This window comes from Myxocyprinus asiaticus, chromosome 21 (genome assembly GCF_019703515.2).
Source record: "Myxocyprinus asiaticus isolate MX2 ecotype Aquarium Trade chromosome 21, UBuf_Myxa_2, whole genome shotgun sequence".
Classification (NCBI taxonomy): Eukaryota; Metazoa; Chordata; class Actinopteri; order Cypriniformes; family Catostomidae; genus Myxocyprinus; species Myxocyprinus asiaticus.
In genome coordinates this window covers 23,014,807-23,042,258 of record NC_059364.1, presented here as the reverse complement: position 1 = coordinate 23,042,258, position 27,452 = coordinate 23,014,807, and the positions used below count along the sequence as shown (strand labels likewise).

Here is a 27,452-nt window from a genome sequence, read left to right as displayed (position 1 = left end):
GTGGGCAGCCACTTAGGAACGTACTAATGTCATTAGCAGACAGCAAAACTAGATTTTCTATTTCTGTTGGTGCAGTTGAGGCCTTGTCTCTGGTTTCAGACATTGATTTAATTTAGCTGTGCTGGGATGACAGCAGGCCAGATTGATGGATACAGTGTGGCCAACCTTCCTGAAGGATGGAGATACACTCGGGAACACTACAACCCTCAATTCACAATTATTATTATTTTCTTCTTCTATGTTGCGCTGGCAGATATGGCAGTGGTCATGGACTAATACTGACACCTAGTGGTGTGGATGGAGCATCACGCAAAAGTTATAGATGCCACTGTAGAAATGCACATTTCACATTTAGCCATGATTAATTCATTTTGAGTGAAAGTGTCTGATAAAAAGGGGTTACAGAGATTCAGTTGTGATTCATGTGATCTCAACATGGCAGGCCCCATGAGGCGACCCACTCCATCTAAAATAAAGCCTACTGTGTAAGTGTAGATGATTTTAAAAATTTTTTCATATCAGTATGTATTTCTTCATGTGTAAAACTTTTTACTGAGAAAAAAATCCTGAGTGACACATTATCCTGCTTACATGACACACCGATGATCTAAGAACATGATGCAACAAACCACATCTGCTTTGAACGCAATATATCAGTAATATGGTAGATTGCCTGAGTTTATGCAACATAAGTCATAAATATTATTATGTAACAGATGTGCCACAATAAGGACCTGAACCTACAAAATTCAGCAAATTTGCAGAATGTACTTCTGAGCAGCATTAGGTGAGATACATGTTGTATTTCATGTGCATTTTTCAAAGTAAGTCAATAGTAATAGAAAGTCAATAGGGCTAGGTTCATAAACCATAGCCACAGGAGAGCTAAGGGATGACAGCATTCATCTAAACTGATTCAGATACTGTGTTGAACAAGCCACTGAATTTATTCTGAAACTTGTTTATTATCCTGTGTCAGTGTATCAGGTGGAGTGCTCTGAGATTCACAGCAGTCCGAATAGCATTCAGAGTCGTGCAGCAAGAGAGACACATTCACTTTCATTTGTACTTAAATAAACATGAAATTTGAGTCGTTGTGTTGGTCCTCTTGGGACAAGGATCCCCAGACTAAGAACAAGATAATGAAAGCAAAACCCTTTGCTTCGTCGCTCCACTGTAGAACTCTGGGGATGGTGACTGACAGCTTTTTATGTCTGGAAACTCTACAAGATATTTGGGCAAAGGGATTTTAGTATACAGGGGAGGGCACTCATTTATCCAAATATTCCTCATTGATTCAAATATCCAAATATGTTTTCTACAGCTCAATTATGGAAGAGTTAAAATCCTGGCTATGTTTGAAATTGCATATTACCACACTACTTCTACAATTTCTGTAATATATATGTATATTGCGCACAGTATACGGAAGTAACCAAAAGTAATATCATCCGCAATATCTCTTTCTTACTCATTAATTGATTGGATTGCCAAGAGAAATTCATCATTTTTTATTTCCAAGATGATTACAGGACAATAAGGTCATCTGAAAACAATGTGGGAAAGTACTGATAGAAATGTTTATCATTGTATAATGTGTTCTATTTTACATACTATTGAACAGAGATTATGTGAAGAATAGTAAGACTAGTAAGCAGTATACAGTGTATACTGCACTGTACAGTATTTAGCAAGTAGTAAGATTGTATTTTATTCTGAATATAACCTAAGAGAAGTATATTCTTTTAAGAAGTGTTGGCAAAAACAAATGTCTCCAATGATTAACAACCAAATGTAGACAAACTTGAATAAATTGCTCTAACAACACTGTTCAAACTATAATTTCAATGTATTGATAAGTTTGTTTTCTTATTATTCACCTAAATCTTGTGCAATTTAATTTAACAAAGAACAAAGTAAGCACTAATTTTAACTTTCAAGAGAACATGCTTAAATACATATAACTCTGTCTCAGTGGCGATTGCACGGCTTCCCCTAGTCTCAGCATTACACGGCATGCCCCTGCAACACACATAGTCTGTGCACTAACCTTGTGATGCTTATAGCACACAAAACTGGAAAACACTTTCTCGATACACTCAGCGCAAATCTGATTGGCTGGTCTGATGGAACTTCCATGAGTAGATGTACACATGACGTTTCATCAGTCCACTTGAAAGCCGAGTTGTGTTCACAAGGTTCCGCATTGATAGAATGAGTGCTTTTGAGGATGAAATAATCACAGAATTTGCCAAGTTTGCCAGGTTAGTGACATCAAATATTTTAAAGATATTCAGAGTTTTATTTGAGGCACGTAGCAGAAAGTGAAGCAGATATCCACGAGCAAAGCTGCATTTTTTGGTTCGTTTACTTAGTTATGTTTGTGAATGTCTCTATGATGAGGTTTTCTGTGCTGTACTTAGACTCTCTACACATTTTCTGCTATTCTCCCATGAGTTTTCTGTGCAATCGCCCACAGAGACTCGTGCGCCATTATATCAATTATCTTTTCCCCCATGTCGGTCTTTTATTATGGTATGATACATCTCCAATAACCCCGCCCCTAAACACCCCGTAATGACAAAACTGACTGTGACTGGTCGCTTTACATGTCTGCTAGATGTCTTTACCTGTCTAAATGGGTGGTTCTTGGCTAACTGAAGCTGCTTATTTAACATTTCTTATTTATTTTTTTTTAATTTTCTTTTATTTTTCTCCCTTTTTCTCCCAATTTGGAATGCCCAATTCCCAATGTGCTTTTAAGTCCTCGTGGTCGCGTAGTGATTCACCTCAGTCCGGGTGGTGGAGGACGAATCTCAGTTGCCTCTGCGTCTGAGATCGTCAACCCACGCATCTTATCACGTGGCTTGTTGAGCGCGTTGCCACGGAGACATAGCGCGTATGGAGGCTTCACGCCATCTACCGCGGCAACCACGCTCAACTCACCACGCGCCCCACCGAGAACGAACCACATTATAGTGATCACGAGGAGGTTACCCCATGTGACTCTACCCTCCCTAGCAACCGGGCCAATTTGGTTGCTTAGGAGACCTGGCTGGAGTCACTCAGCACGCCCTGGGATTCGAACTAGCGAACTCCAGGGGTGGTATCCCCTAACATTTCTTAAGAAATGTGGCAATATGACAAGTTAAATATATGTACAAACATTCTCTATATATGACATATTACTCTTTGTGCATTTCTATATTTTAGCCAATAAAATATAAAACATCAAACATCACTATTGCGCTGTATGTTTAAGTAACACAATCTGCTTTTTTCTACATGAATATGTTCAAAGTCAGTGAACACATAGTCCATAAAGCCCCATTGAAGCCATGCTCCTATGGGGGTCTATGGCAGATACCTGTACCATTCAAATCAATGTAGCAAAAGATCAATGTTCAATGGACGAGAGGCACTAAACACTTCATTTTAGGTCCCGCCTGGACACTGTGCTTCTCTGGGAGTCTATGGAAGCTGCATAATGGTTTTTTGGACATCGTGTCTTCAATCAATGTATTTTTTTCACACCTGAAAGCCTGGGATGATTGGCCGAACTCTGAAATGGGTGGGGCAATAATACAAAATGGTGATGTACCTGATAGACAGGTATGAAATGTAAAAGTGTGGATGATGAGCACAGATTTCTACGGCTCAGAGATACACACGTAACACATTTATTTAATTTATTAGGCCTATTTTCATTAAGAACATTCATTGATTGAGTACTTAATTTGTGCAGTTTGAGCAGTCAGTCAGTCTATATAGCGCATTTATTTATATAGCACATTTAAAAACAACAACTGTTGACCAAAGTGCAAAGAGCACCAAAAGCAATAATCTGTGCTTCCCCACTTTTGAAAAGCACCAGTCGCCACTGCTCTATATGGTTTAGAGTGACTATTCAGTAAGTGCATATTCAGTATGTTCCATTTTTACTTCAGATTTGTTACACATACACAAAACCTCTTTTGAGAGCCTTGTAAGCTTCATCAGTGTTTGAGTTGTCCTGTCTGGGGTAAGAAATAATCTTTAGCAAAGTTCAAGTAATTTGAGTTCAGAGCTTTTGCAAATGGCAGCTGCAAACTACAGCTTATCCAACTGATTTGAATCATTTCAAATTCGATTTATTTCCAGGCTGGAAGCCAACAGAAAGCAGTTTATATCAAGCTAATTAACTCATAGAGTCAAAAGCAGCACGCAGCAGCAATGGTTTTTTGACATCAGAAGTTTTACATGATGTTTTCTGGGAATTCTATCTGTGAAACACAGGTAACGGCAGTTGTGAGGGGACATTTTGGAGCTATGGCTGACCAGTTGATCAGATCGGGCTCACTGCTCTGACCTCTCACAGCCACATCATAGATAATGGCTTTAAACAATATGATGCAATCTGACATATTGATTTCAGCTCACAGGCGAATTGACTTTGAACCTAACACACACTTACGCACACAAATACATACACAGACAGGAAAAGCTTAACAAGTAAAATCACGTGAAATATTAATTCTGCATTAGGTAAAACATCTGCATATAATTTCCATCAGCGGTTTGTTCACTCTTGTTATGGGTCAAAAGAAGGTGTTCCAGCTCTCTTCATCTTAACCTAAAGTGACTCAAGTCAGCTACTTGAAAACATTTCTAATGATGCCACAAGCTAATTGAATGACACAAGCCCAATCAGTTCTGAATATAAATAAATCCTGCAACGTTTTAGAGCACCAATCTGAAAACATATGGACAAATGGATGAATATGTTGTCCAGAGTTAGAGTAAATCACCATGACGGTGAGGTTTGCATGTTTTGCAGCAAGAACTCTTAGCGAGAGAATAGGTTAATGGGAGGGGACCTTTGGAGCGGCCTGCACAAAGACAGGAACTCAATTAGCTGAACATGCACACCGCCGCAGAAATTTACCATCTATGAGATCATGGGAGCTGGAAGAGAGCATGGCTCTTTCTTGCCATTCCCTTGAACTCGACAGAGAGCGGAAACAAGCTTGCAGTCAGAGCAATCTACTTTCCATAATCCACTTACTCCTCAAAGGGCTCTATTCATGACATGCTGTATGTAAACACAGGGATGTGTTTGTTGCAGTTACCATTTGTTCTCATGTAGCTACATAACTGCAGCTAAAACAGCTGTGAATATCACCATATTCTTAGTGTAGTCTTGATAATGTTTCAGGCTGGCAATGATAACTTCAGGTAATCTACTTTATCCCTTTGTCTTTGCTGGCAAAGCATGCTGATGTCAGAGAAAACACGCCCCCTGCCCTTTCCGCCAAGGTCAATGTGCAGGGCATCTGTCCCCAGTGATGACCAAATTGAAAAGTAGCAGGCCAATCAATAGCAATATTAATCAACAGCCAAGCATGCTTCAGCCGATATCCGTCCTGTCTTCAGCACATGTCATTTAAGCAAATGCACAATTAAAGGATCCCACCAGGCTCTCAGAAACTACGCAGGCAATAGGTGTAGTAATTCACAGGCCATTCAGCTAAGATTTGCAAAGTTAAATGTAGTTCAATTTAAGTCCAGCCTTGTGGATCACTACTTATGGTATGATTGTATTGTACTGTATTGTAAGAATTACTAAACTAAAATTTAATCTTCAGAATTTAAAAAATGTAACCTTAGTTTCCTGTTTCCATTTCAATGTGTACGAGTAATAAATAATAGAATGCAAAAAAAAAGAACAAAAAATATTTATAAAGCACATATTATGCTAATTTACAGGTTCATACTTTTATTTTGGGGGTCTACTGGAATAGGTTTACATGCTTTAAAGGAATAGTTCACCCAAAAATGAAAATTTGCTGATAATTTACTCACCCTCAGGCCATCCAAGATGTATCTGAGTTTCTTTCTTCATCAAAACAGAATTTAAGATTATTAGGATTTCATTTCAGGCCTCCTCCTTTAAACAATGCAAGTGAATGTCCTCCATTTTTGACGGTCCAAAATGCATATTTAGGGTGCATCAATATAATCCACACGATTCTTCTGTGTTCTTCTGAACCCAAACGATTGATTATTTTTAGAAACAAAACAATACTTATATACTTTTTAACAACAAATGTTCGTTTCCGTACATCTCTGCGCGCTCATGAGAGGGATAACATAAGCTCGTTGGTAAGGTCACGCATCATGTGGAGGAGGAGGCAGGAAGCGTGTCATTGTTTACAAGAGAAGCTTGCACAGACCACAGACCAAGTGCCGTTCACAAACCAAAACAGTCCAAAACAATTTCAAAACAATATAAAATGAAAATAAAAAATAATTTCCAAATAATAATAAAAAACATTACTGCAGTAAATAACCATCCTTTATGTCGGAGCAATGCCGTTGCATTATCTACTTGTGCTTTTTCTTTAGCAGAAATAAATAGGCTATATGACTGTCAGTAATTTAATCCACACAAGTTGTAGTTAGTGAAACCAAGTGCGAGAACGTTTACTGAGATTCACAGGATTTACAGGGTTTACACGGTGAGATCAATGGTACAGGTGATATCACACAGAGGAGGAGCTTCACAAACTTATTTATGCAGGCAGTGATGAGCGAGTGAATTGAGTGCAGGTGCTGTGAATTAGAAATCAGTTTATGAGCGGAGCACTGAGGAGGTGCAGAGCCCGAGGGAGGCGTAACAATGACAACGTTTTCACACATACCAGAGTTCACTGGAAAAACAGCACGGCACAGCTGATGAATTCAGATATCGACCCTTTGTTTCTTTCAATGGTCTGAAATCCTCAGGGGTAAAATGTTCACTGCACACCCTCCAGTATTTGAGAGAATGTAGGGGTGTGCTGATATCCAGGTTCAGCGTGATAAGCCAGAGCTTCAATCGCTTATGATCATGTATAGGCAATCGATGAAAAAGTTAATATTTTTCTCAGCATGCATTTTCTTTGGGGTTTCTGAAGGTTGAAGCATCCAGGATACACACAGGCCAAACGACCATTTTGAACAATACAAATCTACAGCAAAGACAATCTTTTGTACAGCGCTGCTCCTCTTGTAAACAATGACGCGCTTTCTGCCTCCTCCTCCACGTGACGCGTGACCTTACCAACGAGCTTACATCATGAGTGTGAGTAAATTATCAGCAAATTTTCATTTTTGGGTGAACTATTCTTTAATGTTCAAAAAACACATTATTTTTCTCATACTGTACATTTATTTTCCCCTCTCTTCATCCTCTGGCTCAAACACTCTGATTTAACTCCTGTCTCTTTAAAGCTGGCCTATTCTGTTGTGATTGGTCAACTGCATAGAGCGTGTGTCGGAAATGTACCGCCCCTTACCATAACCGAGTTTCAGCTCCCGAGTCTTCCTGGGCAGCTCTGTAAACACTACTGCAACTATGGTAACAGTGGCATCGGTTTTTGCCTTACCAGCTCTAGCCCGAGTCCGATAATGAATTAAATAACGAAAGTTTGGAAGAACAAGCTGATCGACCTGAACCACCTTCGCAAGCACGACTTGAGCAGGACGTTTCACAGTGGTAAGTTTTAATTTTGTAGCTTTCTTACAAGTACACTGTTGATTATTGTGAGACTAACAAAGCTTCAAGTAAAAGACACGTAATGCATCTAAGTTAGTCATCTTCTGCTGGAATGGGTTTAGCCGAACTTTTTTCGCTCAAGATATGAACGGAGAACAGAGGCTTACTCCCGGTTGGACATTACAGGGTGTATTAGAGAGTTAGTGAGCAAGTTAGCCGTGGACTACTGATAGCGGCCGTAACATTACAGCTTGTAATTATATAATTATATAAGACTCTTGAGATCGACCATTTTGTAACACAGTTTTAGGTAAAAGCCGGCCCACAGCTGAATAGCAAACCCTTACCAAAACAATACCATTACATTGCAAGTTAGCCGAGCACTACCGTGGATTGCAGACGTAAAATTACCATTTGTAAAAATAAATCCATCTTCACACTTGATCACTATTCAAAAACAATCTCCATAATTCTACACATTTGTAGGTAAAAGTGGGCCCGCAGCTGATAGCAAAACTTTTTCAACACAATAACATTAGCTAGCAGGTTAGCAGAGGCCTACAGCTGTGCACTGGGTGTACACCTTAGCTACAACACAAAACTCCACATTTGAACTCTCAGTAGCAGATAAATCTACAAATAATCAAGCATACTAACAGGTTGTGATCCTGAAGCGCCAGATTGTCCCAACAAATTGGGAACTGCACCATGTTTCAGGAGTAACCGTCTTGAAAATCCAGCATTGGTTGTGGTTGTCCTGCTGAGGAATAGTAGTAAACATACAATTTAACCACTGATAATTCAATTCGTCTGCCTTTGGAAGTCCAAACAAAGAGGTTTTGCTTTCGCAGTGAAGAAAACAGCATCTTCTCGACATGGCGACAACACTAACCCAATTCATCCTGGCCTCGGTTATCACTACGTTTGTTTGAGGGCGGGGCCAAAGTAGCCCTTAGGCGGGCATTATGTGACGTAGATACTTTACGGATGAAATGGCTGGACTACAATCCAGCTGTTTCTTGTAGTTCTTGAGCTGTGGGAGAGAATAACTCCCTTTTGAATAACTCCCTTTTGCATGGACTTTGTGCAAAGAGCTATGTTACACACTAAAGGAAAGGTAAAATACCAAAAAGCATAATAGGGCCACTTTAAATTAAAAAAATTTTTTTTTTTTAATTGTGTTGATGATTTTGAACAACAACAACTAATTGTCTTGTTTCTTAACTTAGTCTAATAGCCATAGAAGACACATAGAAGACACTATGAATATATAGTTACAAGACTAATCAACCTAAACCTACTTAATTACAATGAAATTCAGACTCCTGTCTCTATAACACAGTAATGAGAATCATTACTTTGTGACCACAACGATTTAATTAACTAAAAGGCTGCCAATTATGCTATAATTCAATATAGGACTATTATTATTGATTATTATGGTTACAATCCCCTCACTCTGTTCTTGATGTGCATTGCATGGGTCTCTTGCTTCAGAATATCACATACTGTAGCATCCAACATTGAGAAGGTTTGAGATGGGAGAGCTGTTTACAAAAGGCAAGATTTGAATAATCAGCACAAACTTAATGTTGCTCAAACTTAGTAACATAGTAAATTTCTATAATAGAATCAGATAAAAAGTGTTCAATGACAAAGTGTCTAATTTGATGGCAACAGCTTTAAAATGGCTTTACATAAATCTTCTAAGTGGTAAATTTATTGATCCATGTTCAGCAATGTAAAGGGCTAAGGGCAGTGGTTCTCGCTTATCTGACACACCCTATTCAGGTCTTGGAGTCTCCACTAACGAGCTGATGAGTTGAATCAGGTGTGTTTGATTAGGGAGATATCCAAAATGTGTAGTGTTGGGGGGCCTCCAGGAACAGGGTTGGGAACCACTGGGCTAAGGTATTCAGTCTCAGCAACAGACAAATTCCTAGGTGATGCAAATGAGTCCATACGCACCTGCTTTTGATCGTAAAAGGGTTTTGCACTTGCAATGTGCTTAGTAGTCAATGCATATTTTGTTAGATGTGACTTCTTACCACAAAGTATGACTTTGCGTGTGTGTTTAATAATTAATTGGCCAAAATCGACAAAAAAATCAAGTATATTTAAATATAGCCAAAATAGCTCCTTGTCGCAAAGCATCATTAAAAGTCGCAGCAACTATGAGAAACTCACTAAATTTGGTGACAACTTCCCCAAATTGGCAACACGGAAGTTGGCATGTTGTTTCTGAGATTACCCTAGGATTGGCCACATTGTGCCCACTCACCACTCACAAGAACCATGGCACAACTGTAACCTTGTTGTGCCAACAGTGTGGGAGACCCAGGTTCAAAACCTGTGTTGAAACCAGGAATTAATTGCATTTGCATAATCAGTAGCCTAGTTTTCATCCACTTTTCACGCTATTTTGTTATCGACAAAGTGAAAATGCGTAAAACAAATTTAGCAAAATTTGCCGTCTTCAGCCTGTTTCCATACAAATGGCCTTTTATCGATAAAAATGGTGTGCGTGATGACGTCATGCCTAAAAAAAAAACACTTTGTCGAATACGTTTTGGTTTGTTGCAAAATAAATCTGCCCTTAAGCCGTTTCCATACAGAAATGTGTGTTTATCGCCTCCCAGATGTCCCTAATGTTTTTCCTCCTAAGTTTTGGTAAAATGGGGAGAGTATTGAGACAATTCATTGAAATTAGCTTGCTTACTGTCATTTTAATTTTACAAATAAATGCAATCAGAAGACGAGGAATTGCAATCAAAAGGGAACAGTTGCCCTTCTGATAGGACTGTAATATTGGTCCTGATGTTGGGTCTATCGCAGGTTGCCACCGGTTCCGACCCGAAAGAAAATCGTCATTGCCCTGTTCAAGCTGGCAACCTGCACCAAGTAGTGGGGGGAACTTTCAGTGTTAGTATAAGGACCATCTATCCATGTGTATATGCTGTGTGCATAGCTATTAAAGAAACACTGATGTAGTGTAATATCAGGGTTTACATATGATACATTCCTGATATTCAATAGGCTGTTTTGAACAATCATCTAATCTAAAGCATCGCCATCACAACTGCATTATGTCCCGCATATTTCTCCAGCAACTTTTAACGACCAACTGAACTTGAATGTCATCTCAAATAAATTTTAGTGTCATAATGAAATTTACATTTTCTGAAGAAGCTCAGCAAATGCGATCCAAGGTAAAAGAGGGTTAGATTAAAAAAAAAAACATTTTGTCTACAGAACAGGGTAAAGCTAATTTAAGTTTGTGTAAAGAAAAGGCATATATAGGTCTAAAAATATAAAAAATTTTGTTTGGTAATTTATTTAATTTCATACAGGGAACTTTGCCGGGATTTTTTCAAAAGTAAACTAAACAATCATTTTATAGAATTGGGCTATATGTTAGTGTTCCAAAAAAGCACACTGATGTTTTTCTCCTAGTATTGTGTATTTATTTTTAATTTTTTTTTGCACAGAAATGGTATGATTTTTGTATTGTGGGCTAATTCCGTGACTGCCGTGTATTATTTTGAATGGTGTGTAAAAAACTTTAATAAATAAACGGATGTCTACCATGATTAAATTAATCGCAAACAGTGGCCATTCATTTGTTCTCCGTGCACTTGTCGATGTGCATGATACGAGATATTTGTGTTGGCACTCCTGGAAGTGTCATGTTTGCAGCATCAGATTTATATGCCGTTAAGATCAATCCATAATCACGTATAATAAATTGGCTTTCAAGGATGTATACTGTCGTCATGATTAACACAGGCTAACGATTGGGGGAAATTCTGTCATGTGACACTACATTTTTGCATTAATGCCAATTTTCTCAACAAAAAGTGTTTCCAAACCAGTTTTTCGGAACATTTGAAATATCGACATAGAGTTTATGCGCTAGAGTTAAATGGTAAAATATTGTGTGGACACTTATGAAATTTTCACTTATGAAATTTAGCGTTTCCATCAGCTTTATTTTGATGCGCTAAAACTTTTTTTGCAAAAAATCCTTGGATGGAAACGTAGTTAGTGACGAGTGCAAATCGGAGGTTGCATTTTTCTCTCTAACATTACATTTTTACTCCACTGATGGTTAGGCTAAGGTTTGTGGGTTGGTTTGGGGGTACAGTTTATAAAATATGCATTTTTCTTCACTGTATTACAGCCTGTACATCTGAAAACAACTTCTTCACAACTCCCTTTTGGTGCCCCTCCGTGGACATTTCATCTGGAAAATGGAGCTCACATGTGCACTTGTTTATAAAATCGGTAAGCACAATCGATCAGCACACAATTTTAGCTAAAGATAAAGTTAACCTACTGTTTCCGATTTCACTGTGTGATCAGTCTGAAACAATCAGCTCACATTTTGATTGATATAACTTCTGAGGCCTATAATTACAGGACTTTTATAAGTTTGTTATTAGTTTCAAATTTTCTGATTTGAAGATCGCATTAGCGAGCTGTTATCAAACAGCCATGACATTCCAGTATGGATACAGCATACTGGAAAGGATATAAACACAGAATCCCATGCCTAATATGATCAATTATAATAATCAGAAATGTAATCCACAGTCCCATAAACTTGAGCACAGAAAGGATCAGTCATTAAGAAATCTAATAAAAAAATCTCCTATGGGATAAGACAGCATGTTTAAATTTACTTTGTAATCTCTTTTGGGATTGGATGGGATATTAGGGCTTATAAATGAGAGACCTTTGAACAACATGTTCTCTTTGATGGTATCATTACCATAAGCAATTACCAACATTATTCACTTAATGTTATAATACAAGCCTGAGACAGAGACAAAACAACAATCATGATTAGACTAAACACAGAAACAAAATCATTATAAAAAGCATTCCGTTTCCTTTTCACTTCTCTTTTTTTCTTTGCAGTTTCTCACATTTGTGAAGTCACCGTCCAGTATGATCCATTACTCTGAGTTAACCCCATTACAGAACAAGAGCGCAGTATGTTCCTCTGTGTTCCCCTCCACTGCCTCAAACTACATATGCTCTCGGTTTTTACATTTACATGGGCTAGTGAGTTAAAGGCGTTAAGTCATCAAGAGCTGGCATTTCATAAATGTTAAGTCTTGCATTTTAAGCATGCAATGTAAATCCACCCATATAGGATGATAGAGATGAAAGGGAAGATGGGGGCAGGATCAATTATTATGATGCCAAGGGTGAGTGTGCATTTTTAAATGTGTGAATATGGTTGTTTTAAAAATTTTAAACCCCACTGACTCTTCTAGCGGTACTGAATGGCTCTTAAAAGGAAATTTCACAAACCAATTGCAAGCCACAATATTTTAGCACCCCACCCCCTCCAAGCATTCACAGACCAGAGGACAGCGACAGTTAAGTCCTAACTAAGCCATTGTGTTGGTTGCTCATTGTTGTAAATGATCAGTCAAAAACACCACGCATCAATGACCACTAAAAAATAACATGTAAAGACCCATGTAGAAATCGAGAGCCCTGAACGCCCTTGGGACACAATTTCGATCAATGTCTTCTTGTCCTTCCACCAAAGCAAATTAGATTGCACTGATGCATGGGATGGAATTGTGACCCATAACTAGTTGAAGGACCTGAGATATGATTCTAAGGTGCAGAAGCTGTGGACTGAACAATCCACTTGGTCAAAACTTGGTCACTTGGTCATTTGGTTTGTGATAGACACACTATAGTTAATGTAGAATAGACATTAATCGTTAGAACAACAGTATTCTTAGTCTTCACCATGAAACTGAATCAGAATCCAATCTGCCCAGTACAATTTAGATCTACTTAAGGTTTCTATCAAACTATTAAATTGTGATGCCTATAAACATTAAAGCTCAACTGTGTAACTTTTTCGATTAAATCCTTTCTCCAATTTTAGCTTAATATGCAGAGACGTAGACGTAGAGACCATTCGTAGGCTTATTTCTTCAAACAGCACTGTCTCTTTGTGGTCCTATAAATATTGCTATGTTTGAATGGCCCATCCAGCCCGACACACAGCAATACTAACTCAGCCAATGGCTTTAGTTTGGGGCAGGACTATTTGTTTGTTCGGAAAAGCTGTTTGAAATTTTTTTTATTTTTGCAGTTCCGTTTAGTGGCAGTAGTAGTGCAGAAATCACACACTTCAACATTAAGGTGATTATTTGTGTGTATTTATTTAAAAAAATATATATATATTTTCTCCTATACCAGTTTTACATGCAGAGAAAACTATAAATATTTAGAAACCATTCATATGTTGATTTCCCCTAAAAGAATAACACTGTAGCTTTGTGGTGCTTTCAACATAACTTCATTTTTTTTTAGCATTACAACCATCCCGACATAGCAATATTGGCTCCACCAATGGTGTAAGTTTGGGGTGGGGCTGTCTGATTGGCTGACCAATAGAAGACAGGGGGAGTGTTTGGGAAACCTGTCTGAAAATATTCACTGTTGTTTTGCAATGTTATTAGGTGACACTAGTGACCTAGAAATTCGACATATTACCTTTAAGTAATATGAAATTCTGCATCTAAGTTTTAACCTCCTGAGACCCGAGGTGTGCATTTTCCATTTCCCTTTTTGATTTGTAACTAGTAGCAACTAATAAACATAAACATTTTTTTTAAAAAGTGTTCATAAAAATGTATGTCCACATATGTGGACAGCAGGACTACATTATGACATCTTAAATAATACCAAGCTTTGGAGTCTGGGTAGCTCAGCGAGTAAAGACGCTGACTACCACCCCTGGAGTCGCGAGTTCGAATCCAGGGCATGCTGAGTGACTCCAGCCAGGTCTCCTAAGCAACCAAATTTGCCCGGTTGCTAGGGTGGGTAGAGTCACATAGATTTAACCTCCTCAAGATCGCTATAATGTGGTTCTTGCTCTTGGTGGGGCGCGTGGTGAGTTGTGCGTCAATGCTGCGGAGAATAGTGTGAAGCCTCCACGGTAACACGCTCAACAAGCCACGTGGATTGACAGTCTCAGTTGCAGAGGCAACTGAGATTTGTCCTCCGCCACCCGGATTGGCCACTACGCCACCACGAGGACTTAGAGCGCATTGGGAACTGGGCATTCCAAATTGGGGAGAAAAGGGGGAGAAAAAAAAATACCAAGCATTAGAAAGTTAGATTTTTTTTTTCAAATTGTTTATTATAACAGGAGTGTTGGTTATTCATGTTTTTGAGATGTTACAGACATTACATATGATTTTCTGCAAAGCTACTTTGGAACAATGTGTATTGGTAAAAGCACAAATAAAAAACTATATAAATAAAAATTATTTGACTTGATTTGACTTTTATGTTACAATGTTTTTTCTACTTTGGCAATCAAATCTCAATGTACAGTTCCATTTCATTAAAGGTTTAAAATCTTGATCCAATTGGAAAAGGCCTAGATTTTCTTTTTCCTTCCTTTTAGGCGTGAACAATCTGCATAGAGTAAAATAAAAGTAACCCCGCTATAAAATTTCTTAAACCATTTCTGTGTTTTTCCAATCATGCTAAAAGTAGTGATGATGGCAGAGGAAACTGGCAGGATTTATAAGCTTTTTTGAGCAACTCAAGACACAAGCCAAACTAAGTCATATAATGTAATAAAATTGGAAATAAAATAGACTAATGTATCAAATTAGATTTATCGGTCTGCACTGTCACAAAAGCACTAACAGTTGACAAAAATGACTGTGCTAATGCAGAATGGAGTGAGGTGGGGAGGGATAGCAGGCTGGTGTGAACTTGATTACCTAATGTTGCTTCCCATCGGATGGGCAATCTCTTGTGTCCTGATCATGAGAAAATACTACTTGGGTGAGGGTTGAAAAGGTCAAAAGCCATGGCACTCCAACAGATAAAGTAACCGGGTCAAAGCTGTGTATCCACAAATCAATGCCTCATACACAATACACAGCATGGTTTCTGGACTTATTTTATGCAAACAACTACTATGATGGAGAGCTATGGACAGCTGTGTGACTATAGGGGTCAAAGGATTTATTTGATAATCAATCACATTCGTACTCTCCTTCATATAAGAAGCTCATAGCCATATTAATTGTCCGTTTATTTAAGTCATTACTTTAAAAATTTGAATCTTGTTCTAAGAGGCATTTAAATGTATTTATTTTTTTATAAATACTTATTTATTCTCATATGTCTTTTTATATATATTTAATATTTACATGGAGCAAATGACACAAACGTGTTATATCGGTGTAAAATTTCTTGTTACACTGCTGATGACTCATTCAAGGACAAACAACTGTACAGCACTGCCATACAAACTGTAGTTTAAATGTCAACCCATTAAAGCAAGCATGGAGACACCTGACAGTGATACAAGATTACATCTGTCCCCAGTATGGACGAAACCCATTGTTTTTGTCATCATCCATTTTCAAGGAATGGCTTGTCATAAAATAGATGAGATCTATTTTTCAGGAGGCACTGCCAACCATCCTGTGTCTTTAATGAGGGGTTTTTAAGCCTCATCTTTTATCAGGTGCTGTGTACTCTATTATTTTACTGCCAGTATTTTCCTTTCGGAAGACAAACACATTATGTTTGCCCAGAGCAAAGCACTCCTGTTGCACACCTGCCCTCTGACCACCTCTCGGCACAAGGCTTTTGTTTTTCCTCACGGCAAAGAATCAAGGTTTCTTCACACAATCTCTAACAAAGGTTAACACAAGAGCCATTCATAAGGATGAAATCTAATCTTATTGTTCTTTTTTCACCTGGTCATTATAATAAGGTAATATTTACGTGAAATGTTTATTTAATGTACATTCTAAAATTCTTATTTAAATAAATAAACAAACAGACACTGACAAACCCATACATAAATAGTCAAATCTATTCAGAAAATAATAAATGGCAGGATGTATAAAGTGATTATTAACTAATATAGAGCACTTAAAATCATGACAATATCAACAAGAAAAACAAGGTTTCTCTTTCTGTTTCTTTCTAAACATTAACATATTATACGGTTACAGTTTATTGAATCCTATTAACTCATAAAATGCTTTATTATTACAGTTATTGTAGCCCCCCTTCACCCCATCCATTATGACCACACAACACAATGCAATCTGTATTATTCTATCTAGTAACGGCATTTTCAAAAAGGCCAAATGTAGTCTGTAACTCACCTTCCATGACAAAATAAACAACTACATGTCTAAATGTCGCATTTAAAGAATTAAGAATAAACTCCTTCCAATAGGACTTAATAATACTGGTGCTAAATTTTGCAATTGAATTCATAATTCCTGATAGATTATTAGAAGGATGAAAACATTATGAATCAAACAGTCCATAAAAATGCAATTTCACAAGACTGAAAGATTCATTTAACATCAATATGGTATGCTACTGTAGTTTGCACCGAGATAGAATGTAGTTTTATTTGTCTTCATACCAACTTACTTTTGACTCTCTTACTTTTAAGATAAGTTTTTCATTTAGTCATTAAACAACCTCTGCACCATCATCTTAATTCAGGAACCACAGCTAATGAGCTAAGACAGAAACGCAACACTTCAGCATTCACACACTGCCACATGTCTTCCGAATGATCAGAATAGCTGTGAAACCTCTGACATGTTACACTTTTGTCTATATTCAAGCTGTCACAATGTGACCATTCCCTATGCAACTGGCCACACATTGAGATTTAGAATCTATTCAGGAACAAGTTATTTTGAGAGAGAGATGTGTTAGTACAGTTGGACAGAGAGGTTTTAAATGGGATTATAATATAATGATGTAAAGAGACATTCATATTGGTTGCATGGACAATGTGGCACATTAGGGTTGCAAGTATTTTGGCTTCAGTACCAGTTTGCCCCTATGAAACTGTTAGATCTCTGCAGTAAGGTTCAGTGTTCTGCGTGTACAGTTAAAGTGTCCCTTGGTAATTCAAAGGAATTCTGTATTGTCTGTTGTTTGTGTATAACAACTATACACCATATGGTGTTTTACATGAAACTTTATGTATACACCATAGTTAAATATAAAATATCATGTGAAAACAAACAAAATGTAAGACAATAAAGTAAAAAAGAATAGTTTTTTATGATAAAATGTTTTGAAAATTGTGTATCATTCTAATAAATAGTGAAATACACAATGGTGAAATACACGACTTTGCTCTCCACCACTCAGAAACAATCTATCAAAATCAAAAATTCCAAAAAGTAAAACTGACTCATTACTATCTCTTTGCTGCTGTTATATCTTCATACACTTTTCGAAAAATAAAGAACCTACGATATGGTATGATGACGATATGAGTCAAAACCTTCAGTGGGAAAACGTCATAAAAATCTTTAAAAACCATTTTGTAGGGTTTCCGCCCTCCTAATTTTACTCCAGTGTTTCAAGATTGTATTTAAAAAGGTCACATGTTCTAATATTTGACGTCTTATACTTTTATCCAAAGTAAAAGTAAAAAATAAAATAAAATAAAAAAATAAAAAACATCCAAAGAGAAACATGTTCCATGGTTATGTTATGATACCGTTGCATTGACCATGACGTTTCTCAAAACCTACTGAGCTGCCTACCTAAACAGCATTTTGGGCATAATAGGCGCGCGTTCCGTGATCCGGGTCAGCTGAAATGCGCCCAAAAATGCTGCACGCGCCTATGCTGCCCCAAAAATGATGTAATCCAAGTAGTCAGCGACCTAGGATTTGGGTCACAACCCACGTGTTGTCACTGGTTACTAAAGGATGCACACTTGAGACGTCAATTCTGTTTAACTTAAAGTAACCTAGGACAAGTGTATCGACCAAACACTTTCTCTGAACAGTAATACACTTATTCCAGTTAATAATTAGCTTATACGAAACTAAAAAGCCAAAACAATATACACTTCGCGTAAGGTAAAGTAAAATCCTTACCTTCAGAAAGGAGAAGCAGGACCACGGCGATATCCACGATTCCACGCGCTGTACCCATGCTTGTCAATCATAAGTGTAATTTCAAAACGAACAGGCAAAACAAACGCACGTGAAAATCTCTTTTGAATCGGTAAAAAGCAGAACTTTAGAATATTTACGCCTTGCGCGCGAAGGAGCCACAAAAGTCCTTAACCTTAGTATTTCATTGACGGGTCGGTGACTGCAGCGCTGCCACTGCTGCTGGACCGTCAGCGCGCGCGCGCTCACACACACACACACACACACACACACACACACACACACACACACACACACACACACACACACACACACACACACACACACACACACACACACAGAGAGAGAGAGACAGAGCGCAGCAGGGGGAGGTTCACATCACATCCAGCCAATTTCCTCAGATGTGTGTTCCGGTCCTGAATCACATCAGCGGCTGTCCAATGAACCAAACTAATTAGAGTTATCATGTTATGTATGCATTTTATTATTCATAATTGATCGTTTTTATAAACATGCACATTATCATTCTAAATTTGCAGTGCAGACACATGTATACCCCATGCAGCACAAGGAACACACACTGAACATTTTTTTGTCAGGTCACCTAAAAATGTGTTCCATTTGGTAACATTTATATTAATTAGTTTTATTCAAGTCAAAAATGCTATTTAATCTGACTAAATCAGCCTGAGATATTAGGTTACACCAACGAAAGTAATTTTTATAGGTAAGATCAAGTAGAAATATATCCTTGAGGTAACAAATGCAGGTAATACCACTTTTTCCAGTTCAATAAAGAATAATTAGATGGGTAGTCTGTGGATACATTGACAGATATCTGTGCTTTATACATAATATTAAATTATTAAACATGTTTGGTGTTTTAAAGACAAAACCTGCATGCACAAATATGTCTAAACTGTATGTCAAACTGAGGAGCAAAAGTACACTGGAAACAATGTTAACTAAATAAATTGAATTAAAATGTGAATCTAAATGAACTGGTTTGATTCTAGTCAAAAATATTCTTAAATATGTCTGAATAAACCTACACTGCATTTGGTTATACACTAACAAAACTAATGTTAAGGACTTAATTTTGAGGAAGTTAAATTTGACATAATTTCTAATGTTGATAACCAAATAAATAAATAAATAAATAAAAAATAAAATAGAGGTTACAGTAAGTGAATGGATAGTCGAAAAAGGTAAAAAAGGATGGTCGGAAATGGTGAAACAAATGTCTGTGGTAATCAACATCATGCCACTAATGCTGAACTTGTATTGAACCCAAAATATTCATTTAAGATAACAGTTGCATGCTGCCATTCTAAATAAGATTTGTCAAGCCAATTCATGATAAAATAAATACATTAGAATTGGGGACCTGGGTAACTCAGCAAGTAAAGATGCTGACTACCACACTTGGAGTCGAAAGTTCAAATCCAGGGCGTGCTGAGTGACTCCAGTCAGGCTTCCTAAGCAACCAGTTGGCCCAGTTGCTAGTGTGGGTAGAGTCACGTTGGGTTAACCTCCTCGTGATCGCCATAATGTGGTTTTCGCTCTCGGTGGGGCACGTGGTGAGTTGTGCACAGATGCCGCGGAGAATAGCGTGAAGCCTCCACACGCGCTAGGTCTCCGCAGTAATGCGCTCAACAAGCCACATGATAAGATGCACGGATTGACGTCTCAGACGCGAAGGCAACAGAGATTCATCCTCTGCCACCCGGACTGAGGTGAGTCATTACGCCACCACAAGGACATAGAGCGCATTGGGAATTGGGGAGAAAAAAAACAAAAAAAAAAACATTAGAATAAATAAATGGAAGTGAGAGGGCATCCCTTCAGTTACTTTGTAGGAACATTTTCATTCCATTCAATGCACATCAGTGTTTGAATCAGGTGCAGAAACAAGGATCAACAAAAAAGCCACATTTAGGAATGAGCCACACACAAGCCTATTGTTCCTCAGGTACTCTAAAATTGTCAGAACAGCACAATGGATTTTTATTTGAAACTCATTGCTGACAAGAATTTGGTCACAGTCTTTTATTTCAAGACTTTGGTACAATTATTGCTTGTCACTTTTAGGAAGTGTATTTAACTGAGCATTTTTCTTCGTTAGTTATCAAATGTCTCAATGTAGGGGCCAATGTTTAAGAGGGCTGCTCTGAGTTCAAGATAGTGTCTACCCATTTTGGCCCTGATGTTTGCTGGCAGTGTCTGAGCCAGTCTATATCTGTGCTAGTGTACAGCTCTTGGACCAGTTGATTGCTTAGCTCTCTGTGAAGAGGGGTAAGCATGATGCATCACATTGCCTCCAGGGCAGCCCACCAGTGCATCACAGGGCAATCACTCCAATCAACGTCTGCCCTGATGGATGCCAAATGCAACAATAGTGGAGACCTCAAATTAAGCATACATAAGAGAAAGAGGGCACCCAAAGAGGCTCTGGCTCTGTTAGGTTAGATTGAAAACAGTTACTTGAGCTGCTTTACATTGATTAAATCCATTCAAAAGTATGGGAAATTCTTGGCAAAAAGATTATTAATACAGAACCAGATCATTATTTCATAATTGTACCACAGAGTTAAATGAACTCAATGGAAGTATATATAAACAGTTGTGCAGTTATATCCAAATGTGACAATGTGTCAAAATTGTTCAATATGACTATGGTAAAAAATTATATTATGATGTTTGTGTAGACAATAATTAACCTCCTGTGACCCGAGCACTGCGGTGTGCATTTTCCATTTCCTTTTTTGATTTGTAACTAGTAGCACCTAATAAGCAAATAGTTTTCCTAAAAATGTATGTCCACATATGTGGACAGTGAGAATACGTTGTGAAATTTTAAATAACACTCAGCTAGAAAGTCATATTTTTTTCATCAAATTGTTTATTATGTTTCCATGAGTGTTGGTTATTCATGTTTTTGAGACGTTACAGACATTACAGTTGATTTTCTGTAAAGCTGAAAAAATCATTCTTATTCAAAGTAATGACCAGCATTGTCCATTCACTGCCACCCATGTTAAAATAAAATGTAGCATTATAAATTCTGAATCTATTTACTGATTACCATTGTCTCATGTCTGCCAAACATGCTGAGTGGTCCAAACATCATCTGAAGCCTGAAACTGAACTTTTGGTTGGATTTTAGGATTGAATTCACTTAGCTGCATAGAAAGCTATAGGATGCTCCCTTGCTCACTATTTAGTGAATGACTTAACCTCCAGTGTGCTGTCTGTCTGCATTGGTCTCAGAACATTTAAAAATGCACCTTATTTTCATCCTAACTCCATATATAGCCTCTGAAAGCAACATTTTTCAGCTTTTGGATAAACCCATTGATTCTCAATGTGAAAACACATGAAATATATAGGAATGCATTTACTAATGTTAATGAATAGAATTGTATTACACTGAGATAACAAAATTTAACAAAACAAAATGTATATTAAAATGAAGCTAAATGACCCACAGATGTGTTAGAGTTGAAAGTTATTCAAAATAACATGTTTTTTCTACTTTTGAGGAAATACGGTGCCAGTGTCCACCTATTTAGACATTATGTTTATCAGTGTGCTGATGTGAGAAAAATGAACAGATTTTTTAAAGCGGCATATCAAACAAAACTAGAGACACTACTCTTTACAACCAAACAGGTTTCAATGAAAAAACGTAAAGATATTTCTTACCAGAGGTATTTTTGTTGGTGCTGTGTCCTTAGGAGCACATCAAGGAAATCGACGGCATGCTGTTTTACGTGAATTTAAATGACAGTCTAGTGTCTTGAGAACAGTATTCAGTCAGTTTTTATTTATTTAAATTATGCGTTGTGTATAGCGAAGCCAAAATACAATGTCCACATGTGGACGCAGGGTCGCACGAGGTTAAACCAGTTCTTACTTTGAGATAAAGCAGCTTTTCTGTTGGTCACACTGCATGCACTCATACTGTTTATAAATACATATTACAGGGAAATAAAAACTGGAGGTCAGATATTTTTGGAACATTATACAATAGGGGTCAATGAAACTACAGACTTTGGCCCTAAAAATACGAAATGTGCAAAGGTATTGTTTTAAGCTAAACTGTTTCACTGATTATATACGAGATGTATGTTATGTCGTATAAATATTTCACTTATTCTGCATATTAACCACAGAATGGTTTTGTTTACATAGCTTTATGTAAAAAGGCACATAACCATATCTTCATGAAGCATATTAAGAAAGCTCAGGTTACTCTAAACCAGACACACAGTGGTATTTCCAGACATATGGTCAATGTAAATCAATATAGACAAGCCAATGCAAAAGCATATTCATGACATATACCACCACCACACTGAGTTTCCTTTTTAATGTGGTTGCTTGACAAGATAATTTTCAGGTAAAAGCTTACTCAATAGATACAGTAGAAAAAATCAACATTTTTACTGTCAGATTCTGTCAAACAGATTCTCATTAGTATTGCATAAGAAGACAACAGGAAAACATTGTTTACATGATAGGCCTATAGTTGTTTGTGCATCTGTATATCTCACATTAAATAATAATGATGTACTTGACTAAAACTATATTGATTCAAAAAGTGATTACTGCTGTAGTTGAAGCTATACCTCTTAAATTAAGTCCATATTCCAACTGGGAGATAAGAGTGTAGCACAACACTAATCATTAGTCTGTTCCTAAAATCAGTTGACCAGTTTGCTTCACTTATTGGCTCTGCTCAGTTTAAATGGGTAATATGATCCTCTCAAAATGAAAAGGGTTCAACTGAGTTCCATGCAGAGTGAACAGGTTCAAATGTTTCAGCCCCTTCAGTATTATATATATCTTACAACAAGTTCAATACTTTGAAGCACTTGGCCACTAGATTAAGGAGTATATCAAACTATAATTTTAGACTATATGTGATTATTTTTTTTGCTTCAGTATAACAGAGGATAAAAATACTGTAGATGCATAACATAATTAAGCCTGTTTGTTTGAGTTCAAAACCTTGAACAGTTTATCAGTAGAAGTTGTTTATAAGTGAGAGAGGTCAGCATGGAGCCAATTCTGAGAAAGAGAGATTAAATCGTTACATCCTGGCAGATTCTCATCTTCTGACCACTTAGTGCCAGAGCAGGATTTGGACATATTGCAAAAATTATATTTATTATGGTGTGCAATGACTAATTGCTGAATGAATAAATTACTCTAGAGCAAATCACTCTAAATCACTTTTTGCTTCAGATCCCAGATTTTGCTTTGGACATCAAGTTGCCACCCAACACAATACCAACATGTTTATCTTGTGAAAGTTAACAAAAAGTCCTTAAAACCAAATTATAAAATGTATTTATTTAGCATGAAACATATTTTGGTTGGCATAAACAATGTTTATCCATGTTGCAAGGGAACCAATATTTAATGCATCACAGTTTCTTTTCCTTTGCATAGTTTTGTTCATGGTTTTCGAGAATGAGGGCTTGTCACACAACTTGTCCATGCTGGCAAGAGACAGCTGAATTTGGGGCAAAATAGTGTTGAGTTTGATTGGACACATGGCCTAAAGATATATGAGGCGTTAACAAGATTATATATTTTGCTATCCTAACTATGCACGTTTATATTGTTATTTGCTTTTTATTATTTGTATTTAGTATTATCTTTCCCTTGCTGTCTGTGATCCTATCAGAATAGTCATGTGAATTTATTCAGTCTCATGAATACGACTTGACAGAAAACATTAGTTTTTATGTTACATGGTAATTTCCATATGTACATGCATGTGTGCTGGCAATGTCATTTCCTTGATTTTGCATTAGTGTGAGCATGAAAGTGCTGGCCTCACAACCACTCCTCAGTGTGCCGTCCACCTTGACCCCTATTAAAGGGCTGTCAGCTGAAGAGCAGATGGTACCCACTCTCTGTCTCACAGCACGGGGGAGGGGGGGCTTGGGGTTTGCCATGGCAACCGATAGTTAATAGCTACCCCTCAAGTGGTGGAATTGCTTGTTCTAATTTGTTAAGTACCACTTCAGCGAATTTGATTTAATCACTACATTCAGACCTTAACACAACTGACATCAAATAAAACATTACAGGTGTCCATGGAAGACAGTAAATCTGATTCCCTGGTCTCAGCTCATATGCCTATTAACTAATTGAACACAGGAATACACCAAATCCAGTTTTACACACATGACTAAGAGATCACTTATGAAATCACTCAAAAGAGTAAAAATATTAATGATTTTAATTAAAGATTGTCTTGTTCAGTATATAAAAAAACTTTGTGTGTGGATTAGGAGAGACTGTGGAGTGTTGTAACACGGTGTAAATTGTAATACCATTAGCTTAAAGGGATAATTCACCCAAAAATAAAAATTCTCTCATCATTTATTTACCCTCATGCTACCCCAGATTTGTATGACTTTCTTTCTTCTGCTGAAGACAAACATAGATTGTTTAGAAGAATATTTCAGCTCTGTAGGTCCATACAATGCAAGTGAATGGTGGCCAGAACTTTGAAGGTTCAAAAAGCACATAAAAGCAGCATAATATTAATCCATGTTACTCCAGTGGTTAAATCCATATATTCAGAAGCCATATGATAGGTGTGCGTGAGTAACAGATCAATAATTAAGTCCTATTTTACTATCAATCACCACTTCTTTCACATTCTTCTTCTTTTGTTTTTGGTGACTCCCATTTTTTGTGTGTATCACCCTTTACTGGGTAGGGAGGAGAATTTATAGTAAAAAATGTCTTAAATATTGATCAGTTTTTCACCCACACCTATCATACAGCTTCTGAAGATATGCATTTAATCATTGGAGTCATATGGATTACTTTTATGCTGCCTTTATGTGCTTTTGGAGCTTCAAAATGTTGGTACATATTCACTTGCATTGTAAAGACTTACAAAGCTGAAATATTCTTTTAAAAATCTTTGTTTGTGTTCAGCAGAAGAAAGAAAGTCACACACATCTGGGATGGCATGAGAGTGAGTAAAGGATTTTTGGGAACTATCCCTTTAACCCATTAGAAATGAGCTACAAGTGTGATATCACTACTGTACACACTCCTGGGGTGACAGCAGTAGGTGTAATACTCTGTGTAAATTTTTTTATAGGAGATTTTCAGCACCAAAAAAAAAAAAAAGAAAAAGAATTTTGGGGTAAGAAAGTAAAATATCTCGTCTTTATAATGTGATTCTCAATCACGTTAATGGATGTTAAATGCCAGACCTTGTATAATTGGAAACAGCAGGTTATCTTGTTTAATTTGATATATAACATCTACAAGTTTTCTTTTTAAATCTTCTACTAGATATACAATTATTGCACAAAATGGGAGAGCATACATTTCCTACAGTTTTGAGAATGATGTTGTAAGGGTAATTAGTCTGTTTAATTTATAATTTATTTTTATTAAATAATTGTTTCCAATTTTATTTGCTGTTTTTACTTGCTTTGATTAAAAGGTTAAAGGTTAAATATAGCGCACAAGTCATATGGACTAGAGGTAGGTTGATATATCGGTTTTACCAATTAATCAGTGCCAATAGTTGCTTTTTGGAACTATCGGTTATCAGCAAAACTATGAGGATAGTTTTTTCATCATTTCTTCATTTCAAAATAAGAGTCCCCGGTGTGTTTTGGACTTGCTTACCATTTTGAATAATAATGCTTAAAATAAAATAGGGGTCAAATGGTGGTGTCACAGCAATAAATTTAATATCGACAATAAATTCATGCCCAAAATTTAAACAGCCCACACAGTAGTGGGGTAGTTTGTAACAACAGCACTTGATGTACTGAGCTTGTCACTACGTGCACTTCAGAATCAGATTTTGAGAAAAAATTTCTTGCGATACAGCAGGTAAGCAATGCAGACCCAAAGTGCGGTACCCCACAGGTTCTGGAACAGCTTCTCCCAGTGACTGTCCTGAACACACATCTCCCAGCTGAAGGGGAAGTAAAAGCCCAGCAAAGAGTGGCCCACATAGACAAAAATGGAATTCATTCCTGTAAACAAATGCATAGTAAAAAAAAAATGTCCCCCCACAGTAAAATCGGATTCGTTAATACTACTGTATATGTAAAATGATGCATAACATAAGTGTCTCTTGCATTCTCGTACCAGGATAAATGAAAGGTTGGCCACCCCACCATTCCTTAATGTCCACGACAAAGTACATCACACCCAGCAAAATAAAGGCCATGCAGCCCATGCAGACCACAAATGACAGGGACCTATAATGAAAGACAGACATAAAATTGAGTCTCTAAAGAGAGAGGATCTGAACAAACTGATAATACAGAAATTGAAAACATACAAAAATAAAAATAAAGAGCAGGCACCACACAGCCCTTCAGTGTTGGGCTTTAAAAAATTAGTTCTGTCTGCAGATAGAACATTTAACACTTATCAAAACACATCTATTTCCAATAAACCTTGAGGACAGAGCTCTTCTTGTAGCAAACTGTTCTTAGAATTTAAATAAGCAGAAATTAGCAGACAAAACTGACATAACAACCCTACCAAGGCCCCTTAGAGCAGAGGTGCATGTTTTAGATGTTTCCCCTATTTAACACATGATTAAACTCATCAGCTCATTAACAGATAACCAAAGACCTGGGTGTGTCAGATAAAGGAGACATTCAAAACTGCAGGACCAGGATTGTGAACTACTGCTTCAGAGGTGCATTCAAATACTTAGGTCAAATACTTTTTGTAACAATGTAAACAACACAAAGCAGGACAGAGAACTAAATAATGGATAGAGTGCTTAGAGCATCCAAAGCAAATCCCTGACACCTGCTCAGTAGAAACATGTTAATAAGTCATGTACCCCTCTGTTCCTAAGTGCCAGGATGCTCGATGAAATTTTATCTAATATAAAATGGCCGCATCCCAGAGTGCATGGACAGGCATTGTTAGCTGAAGCAGAGCCAAAAAAGACTCTTGGATGGAAGTTA

At 37.2% G+C, this 27,452-nt stretch overlaps 2 protein-coding genes across 4 annotated transcripts in view; both read right to left on the bottom strand.

Moving 5' to 3' along the window:
* Positions 1-22,645, bottom strand: part of LOC127412272 (proto-oncogene tyrosine-protein kinase receptor Ret-like) — a 48,803-nt gene extending 26,158 nt beyond the window's left edge. For 2 of the 3 annotated variants that reach the window (XM_051648503.1, XM_051648504.1), the window contains exon 1: positions 18,451-18,655. In XM_051648503.1, the coding sequence (XP_051504463.1) occupies positions 18,451-18,508 (58 nt within the window). In that variant the 5' untranslated portion in view covers positions 18,509-18,655. Of the gene's footprint in view, positions 1-18,450; positions 18,656-22,173 lie in introns of those variants that run through there. The other variant, XM_051648505.1, reaches the window with a different exon arrangement.
* Positions 22,646-25,479: 2,834 nt separating this feature from the next.
* The window catches only part of si:dkey-192p21.6 (uncharacterized protein LOC565246 homolog), a 49,534-nt gene continuing 47,561 nt past the window's right edge, over positions 25,480-27,452 (bottom strand). Inside the window, exons 19-20 of the mRNA XM_051647406.1 lie at positions 26,614-26,726; positions 25,480-26,498 (exon numbers count right to left, since the gene is read on the bottom strand). Coding sequence (XP_051503366.1) covers positions 26,317-26,498; positions 26,614-26,726 — 295 coding nt within the window. The 3' untranslated portion in view covers positions 25,480-26,316. The remainder of the gene's footprint in view (positions 26,499-26,613; positions 26,727-27,452) is intronic.